The sequence below is a fragment of the Bubalus kerabau genome, chromosome 13 (assembly GCF_029407905.1).
Source record: "Bubalus kerabau isolate K-KA32 ecotype Philippines breed swamp buffalo chromosome 13, PCC_UOA_SB_1v2, whole genome shotgun sequence".
Classification (NCBI taxonomy): domain Eukaryota; kingdom Metazoa; phylum Chordata; class Mammalia; order Artiodactyla; family Bovidae; genus Bubalus; species Bubalus kerabau.
Window position 1 is genome coordinate 55707159 of NC_073636.1, and position 7448 is coordinate 55714606.

A 7448-nucleotide genomic window follows, 5' to 3' on the forward strand; every position below is an offset into this window, starting at 1 on the left:
CCCCCAGGGCCCCGGGCGCAGGCCAGCTCTCGTTTTCCTGGTTCCTCTCAGCTGTGTGTTTTCATCACCGCCTTTTCAGGAGCACTGTTTGTTTTGTACCCAAAATGCTCCTATAGGGCTGTTACGGAGACTCAGGGAAAACTGGCAAGAAAACCTAAAGTAGTTGTTTCAAACACGGACAAGTAGTCACCAGATGACTTGTCTGGAGGAGGGACTGGTGATTAAGGTTCCGAAGGGGGGTGTAAGGAACTCCTAAAGTAACAGAAGATGCATGGGATGCCTCGCCTGCCACCTGCTGGCCGCTTGCTGCACTGCGGCCTCCTCCAGCATCACAGGACTCATGGCTCCCACTTTCTTAAACTTTGAGAAAACACTGTAAAAGTTCCATTGTAAGTTTTGCACTTGAAATACACATGAGCAACTTTAACCATCAGAATACAGACACTTCCTGTTCATTCTGAATGGAAAACGAAGACCTGTCCAGTTGGAAGTTGTGTGGTTTGTGTCCACAAGTGTCGGATGGAGACGGTGACAGACGTGCTGAAATCATGGATGCTGCTGCTGGGGGGGCGGCAACATGGCAGGAAGGCACCCAGAACCCCAGCTCTGCAAGCAGGCAGGCGCCAGAGCTCACACCTTCGGCCGGATCCCCCCGCAGGCTGACCAAACTGGGTGCTGAGCAGTGCAGGCCGCTGTCAGCCCAGGGGAGTGGGGAGCGCCCTCCAGGCCGCAGATGACACGGTGACCGAAGAGTCCTGCAGCCCAGCTCGCCGACTGCCAGCCCGCCCAGCCCACGAGCCTGGACCTTGCGGCTTTGGGAACGTGCCTTTGTTGGCGAAGTGGGGGGTGACATGGCCACCGCAGGTGCTGTGCCAGCCCACCTGAGTCTTGGACACCAGCAATGCCAGCCACGAGCCCTGGAGCCATTCTGCGTCCCTTTGGGGCAGGAGCCGCCACGCTTTCCTTCTGTGCCCGGGGCCAGAGTCTGAGCTCTGTGGGGAGTTGCAGGGTTAGCGTCTTCAGTGTGTGCCTGAGCGCACCAGGCCTGGAGGTGGGCGCGGGGTCGTGCCTCCTGCTCTCACCCCTTCTGTTAGGGACTGGCTGAGCACCGCAGCTCCAGCAGTTGGCCTAAGCCTGTCCAGGCCCGGCTTCCTCCATAGCCGGGTTCCGTGGGACACCTGTAGGGAACCGTGCGCTGCCCCCAGGCCTGCGGTCCTGGGGTAGCACCTGGCCTTGCCCCTTCCTTCCAGCGCCGAGGGTCCTGCCCACCTCTGCGCTCCACTAACTCGGCTGTCTTCTCCTTTCTCGTCACCAGGGCTCGGGCCCAGGCTCGGCGGTCCCAGGCAGTTCCGGCGTCGGAACCCCCAGACAGTTCACGCGGCAAAGGATCACGCGGGTCAACCTCAGGGACCTCATATTTTGTTTAGAAAATGAACGTGAGACAAGCCATTCACTGTTGCTGTACAAAGCATTCCTTAAGTAGCACGGACGCGGCCTCTTAGCAGAGACGCCTGGGGACTTTTTATATATTTGCAGATTACGCCTTTTTGTAACGAGCAAATGGGATATTGTTTAAAAAACAGCCACCTCTTTACAATGGAACAGTTTTATATTCCTGTTTCTAAGTCAACTCTTCAGTATGGAGGAAAACATGTTTCTGTAACAGAGAACACAGAGGCCTGCGGGTACTCTTACAGGACAATTAAATCCTAACTCATCTTTGATTGAGTGGCCTTCTTGCCAAACAAGCCATATATAAAAACTGATGGAATCGTTTAGCAAATAACTAGCTGCCCTCTTGTCACCTCATAGCGGTTTCTCCATCGTTTGTGCATTTGGTTTAGTTCAACCCAGCTTACTGCGTAGGTGTGTGTCTACAGCCAGTGACCTCATTTCACTTATTTTATTTTTGTATTAGTCAGTTGGCAAAGCAAACTGATTTTTTAGACTATTTATCTCCCTCCCTCCCCCGCCCCTCCGTTCAGGATCCTCAAGGAGCAGGCAGCCCACCGTCCGCCTGCGCCTTGGGGCTCATCCCTCTCTGCTTCATGGGGCCCCGGTGACGTGGCTCCTTCTGAATGTGTGGTCAGCATCTGTACAAATGCATTTTATTTGCTATTGTTTGTAAAGCTGTAAAGTTAAAAGAAATGAAAACCTTTTCAGCATAAATCTATTTTACTTGCACTGTGTTTTTTAGCTAAAAGTGAAAACTTAGATGAAATAAAATCAAAGTTGAGAAGAATCATCAAAAGACTGTTTCTCAGTGTGAATCAAGTGTTGAAAAATGGTTGGTGTATTTTGTCAGTAATTGTACATAATTTTTGGCACATAACATGAAGATGGCTATGTAACTATAATTATTTTGCTAAGAGACTGTATGCAAGCTGTGGGCCCACTTTACAGATGTCCAGAGCAAAAGCCCCTTCTTTGTACCTATTTTTTTATTACAAATATACTAATTGGTTCTTTATATTTTCAGAGGTTATTGTATTAAATTGTCTATTGATAGTACTTTTATGACTGTAAATACTTTGGCTTTCTCTGTGTGAATTCTCATGTTAGACTTTATTCGCGCGTGTGAACTGAATGCTGATCAGTATTTTTTATGGACACCTGAAAACTGTTACACCTTTTATTTTGTCTTTTAGGAAATCCCTGTCTTTCCATTTTTTCATGTAAATTTTGCACAGTTACTTGTTCATATGTAAATATTTTACTTTCAAAAATGAAGTTTTTAATTGCTATTGTTTTATATAGGATTGAAAGAAAATTAACTCCTTTATTAAAAACAAATTTATCTGTATCTGTTTTGCCTGTTTTTCCCAGTTTTCCAGTTGTAGATTCTGCTGCCAGAGATTTTAGCTCTGGCTCCGCTGAGGTGTGTCATTATGAGCCACTTGTTAGGAGTCAGTGTCTATAACCCAGCAAGTCCGGTAGAAATAGCCTCACCTCCGAGGACAGGACCTGTCTCCAGAGTCAGACCCGGTGTCGCGTGTGAGGGCCCAGGAGCTGAGCTCAGGCCTTGCTCCCTGCCGGGCCACTCTTCCTCGGACACGGATGGACTCGTGCAGAGTGGACGCTGGGCTGCTGTCCGTGCAGAGGCCTGGGGCACCCCTGGGAGAGGGAAGGTAAGGCGGGGGTAGGGACACGTGGGCGTCCTGGCCCCAGCCCTGACGCGGACCCACCTTTGTGGTGGTGGGGGGGGGGTGTGGTCGCTGGAGGCCCCGCCCTGTCGGGCGGTGAGTGACAGCTTGGCCTCAACGCGTAGTGGTTCCTGAGGGGGCCTCCGCCTGGCTGCGAAGTTCACGATAGTCCGGGTCTAGATAGTCCGGGTCTCGCGAGAGCCGCCGCCGGCCTCCTTGGTGTGATGGCAGTTGGCGTCCATGTCTCGTGTTGATTTTGGCTGGTTTGCTGGGTCCCTCAAGATCCGTGGGTTTCTGTCAAGTTACAGCCTCAGTCTGACCCATGTTGTGTCGGTCTCCCCAGTGACGCAGCACTGCGGTTGGTGGTCTCCGTGCTGCAGGCTGAGGTCGAGACCCAGGTGCAGGCAGTGGCATGGAGGGCGCGCCCAGGCCTCCCCGGCTCCTGGCGGTTGTGCGCATGCCGCTGTTTCTTGGCTTGTGGAAGCGGCGCTCTTTGCCTGCCGGGCTGTTTTCTCTGTGTGAACACCTGTCTCCGTGATTAAATCTCTCCCTTTCATAAGATGCCAGTCGTTTGGGTGAGGGCCTGCCCTAGTCATCTCATTTGAGCTTTAATGGCCTCTTTGAGGACCCGGCCACGTTCTGAGGTCAAGTTCTGAGCTCCTGGGGCGTTGGGACCCCCAACGTGATCCTTTTTGGGCGGAGGAGGCAGTTCAGCCCATAACACCTGTGATGCTGGCGATGAAAGAGGGTAGATGTGAATTTTTAGAGCCTTTCCTGGTGGCTCAGACAGTAAAGAATCAGCCTGAAATGCAGGAGATCTGGGTTTGATCCCTGGGTTGGGAAGATCCCCTGGAGAAGGGAATGGCAACCCACTCCAGTATTCTTGCCTGGAGAATTCCATGGACAGGGGAACCTGGCCAGCTACAAGTCCATGGGGTTACAAAAAGTCGGACAGGACTGAGTGACTAACATTTAGCAAAGGAAACACCAGGGCATGATTTCCAATCTTCCCTCTCTCTACCAGAATGCCAGAGGTGGTTGAGTACTTGAGGTCATACTTGGACTCTTCCCCCACGACTAATACTTTGTTCTCACTAAGTTCTTGGCTGGGAAATATTGAGAGCAGGAGGTGAAGGGTGCAATAGAGGATGAGATGGTTGGATGGCATCATCGACTCAATGGACATGAGGTTGAGCAAACTCTGGGAGATAGTGAAGGACAGGGAAGCCTGGCATGCTGTATGTAGTCAATGAATTGCAAAGAGTCTGATGTGAATGAGCAGCTGAACAATGATAAGTTCTTGGCCCTGAGATGAACTAGTTCAGCCAGTGAAGGGCGGCGGTACTTGCGTTTCTGCACGTGCAGCCTTGGTTCCAGCTTGCCTGTACGTCTGACAGGGTCTGGTCGTCCTGCCCAGGGCCTCGCCCAGGTGCAGACTGATGCTCCCTACCTAGGAATGACCCCCGAGAGAACTGTGGCCGGCAGCTCAGAGGCAAACATGTCTGTGTTTATGCCTCCTGTGAGCACTGGGTACTGCTCAGTGTCTCAGCAAAATCGTTAGCAGTTGTCTCGAGTCCGACTCACATTCCTGTGTGGGCTTGGGATAGACAGCTGTTGGGCTAGGCCAGGACCATGACCAGGATGTCTGTTCTGACCATGTGCATCGTCCAGGGAACTACAGTGGCCGCTGGGCAGAAAGGCAGAGGAGAGAAAGGCATGAGGTTTGGAGATGAAGAAGGTGAAGGCAGGACTTTAGGCAACACAATCACGGGCACAGAAATCCCAGAAGAATCTACAAACACATTGCAACTGAGCTGTGTATTTGGTAAGATATTGGAGTACAAGGTCAGTATCCAGAATAATGTAATTCCCATGCACCAGAAGCAGAAAGGTAGAAAGTGGGAAAGAGAGCATTACCACCACCACCGAAAACATTGGGGTACCTCGGAATATATGCAGTTTAAGATCTTAACATTGAAATTAGATGAAAGAGGACCTAAAGGGAGAAATTCCCTGAGCCCTCGGAGGGGACCCAGTATTGTGAAGACAGTGGTTCTGTCCAGACTGAGTCAGTGCCATCCCAGTCACAACCCAGCCGTTCTCATAGAAACTGGAATCTGATTCCAGAAGCTGCAGAGGAGAAAAGAGCCAAGACAGTGTGGAACAAAATTGGAGAGTTTCCACCCCTGGATTTCATGACTTTATGCAGAGAGAAAATAACCAGGACAGGGCAGTATTGGTGTAAAGACAGATAGAGGATCCGTGACCGAAATAGAGTCCAGAAATGCGTCCATACGTTATGGTCACTAGGTTTTTGCTGGTGTGAACCGGATCCCTGATGGGGGATGTGCACCTTGACTCTACCCTCATACCACATGTGTGGCTTAGAGATGGACCATAGGCCTGAAAATTGGGCTAACCCTGCAGAGCTTCTGGGGGAGGATGTCACAGATCATTGTGACCTTGGAGTGGGCAGGGATTTCTAAGGGCACAGAAGGCACAAACTCTAGAGAAAAGATTGGAAAATTGGGACTTACAGATCCGCTCATCAAAAGGTGCTCTTGTGACAGAGAGAGGCCAAGCCAAGGACTTCCAGAAGACATTTGTGGTGTGTACTCCTGACAGAGGACTCGTGTCTAGAATACATTAATAGAAGAATTTCACAACTGAGCAGTCAAAAGACAACTCAGTAAGAAATGTGCGAGACCCTTGGACAGGTGCTTCATAGAAGACATGCCAGTGAGCCAATACATGAATGGAAAGGTGTTCACCATTACTGGTCATCTGAGAGGAGCAAGTGAAAACCACAGCAAGTTGTCACAGGTGCCCACATTGGCTCAAACTCTAAAGATCAATGGCATCACATTGTGGGTGCCCTGGGCAGGTGGAACTTCACACGTGCTGTCGTTGTGTGACATGGCGGGAACACCTGAGGAACTGTGTCACTCTGTGTAAACATACTCCATCAAGGTGAACGCATACAAACCAGAGGCTATTTATTCAGTGAAATAACTGTGCTTCCGTGTGTGCTTAGTCATGTCCGAATCTTTGTGACCCACGGACTGTAGCCTGCCAGGCTCCTTGGTCCATGGATTGCTCCAGGCAAAAATACTGAAGTTGGTTGCCATTTCCTACTCCAGGGGATCTTCCCAACCCAGGGATTAAACCCATATCTCCTGCATCGGCAGGTGAATTCTTTACCACTGCACCCCCTGGGAAGCCCTCAATGCAGTACTACCCGGGAGTAAAAGGAACCAGCTACAGTAAGTCCCCTACATACAAACCTTCAAGTTGTGAACTTTCAACGATGCTAATGTGCGTTCTGTCAATGTCAGATGTGAGTGAAATTGCAACTTGCCCTCCGTCTCCTATTGTTGACGATCTTTTGGCTCCACCATCTCCCACCTCCTTTCCTTGCTCCAGTTAGTAACTCTCCCTGTTTGTTCACGCGATGCCAGCCTCTATATGCCAGCTGTAGTACTTTCAAGGTGCTGTCCTGTAAGATTAAAAGTTTTATTTTTTGTGTTTGTTTTTTATGTGTTCTTTGTGTGAAAGTGTTGTAAACCTATTACAGTGCAGTACTATATAGCCGATTGTATTATTTCTGAGCGGTTCGGTCTTCTGAGCAGATCTGGAGGTCTCCCATTGTAGAAGGGTACCCAGGCTAATTTGGACAAATTGGGTTTATGAACGTGCTCTTGGAATGGGACTCATTTGTAAGTAGGGTACTTACTATACTGACGAGGTCAGTAACCTGGGGCATTAGCTCAGGTGAATAGAGGCTGGTGCTGGGCCTGAGGTGAGGAGTTGTCAGCAGAGGGAAGGCCAGGGAGGCCCATGGTGTCTGGAAGTGACGCCCAGGGCAGGGGCATGGCACAGTTTATGTGGCTGCAGAGTCGCCAGTGCTACGTGAAGGTTCAGGCCAGCACACGGTTAATCATCAGGCCGGGGGCAAGGAGCGCCATAGAGTGGTGGGCAGCTGCCCTGCCCCCAGGGATGCCCTGCAGGTGGGATGCTGCTGAGGAGGGGATGATGGAGAGAGGATGGGTTGGGGGTCGAGCTGTGTATATAAGCTTGGGAACAGACTGTGTGGGAAGAGGGGCAGGAGCTGAAGGCGGGCCTTTTAAAGATGGGAGATGACCCCGAGGGACTGCTGGTGCTGGCGGCAGTACTCTCAAGCAGTGGTGGAGGGATGGCGCACGCTAAGGAAAAGTGAGAGGGTGTGAGCAGGGGGCAGCCGGGGGATGTAGGGATGGGGAGCAGAGGAGGTGGGAGAGGGGAAGGGGTGCAGGGGAGGCCTGTGGG

At 51.0% G+C, this 7448-nt stretch overlaps 1 protein-coding gene across 1 annotated transcript in view; it reads left to right on the forward strand.

Annotated features, from left to right (window-relative positions):
- TAF4 (TATA-box binding protein associated factor 4) overlaps window positions 1-2803 on the forward strand; it is a 64912-nt gene extending 62109 nt beyond the window's left edge. The window contains exon 15 of the mRNA XM_055544528.1: window positions 1316-2803. Coding sequence (XP_055400503.1) covers window positions 1316-1483 — 168 coding nt within the window. The 3' untranslated portion in view covers window positions 1484-2803. The remainder of the gene's footprint in view (window positions 1-1315) is intronic.
- The last annotated feature ends 4645 nt before the right edge of the window (window positions 2804-7448 follow it).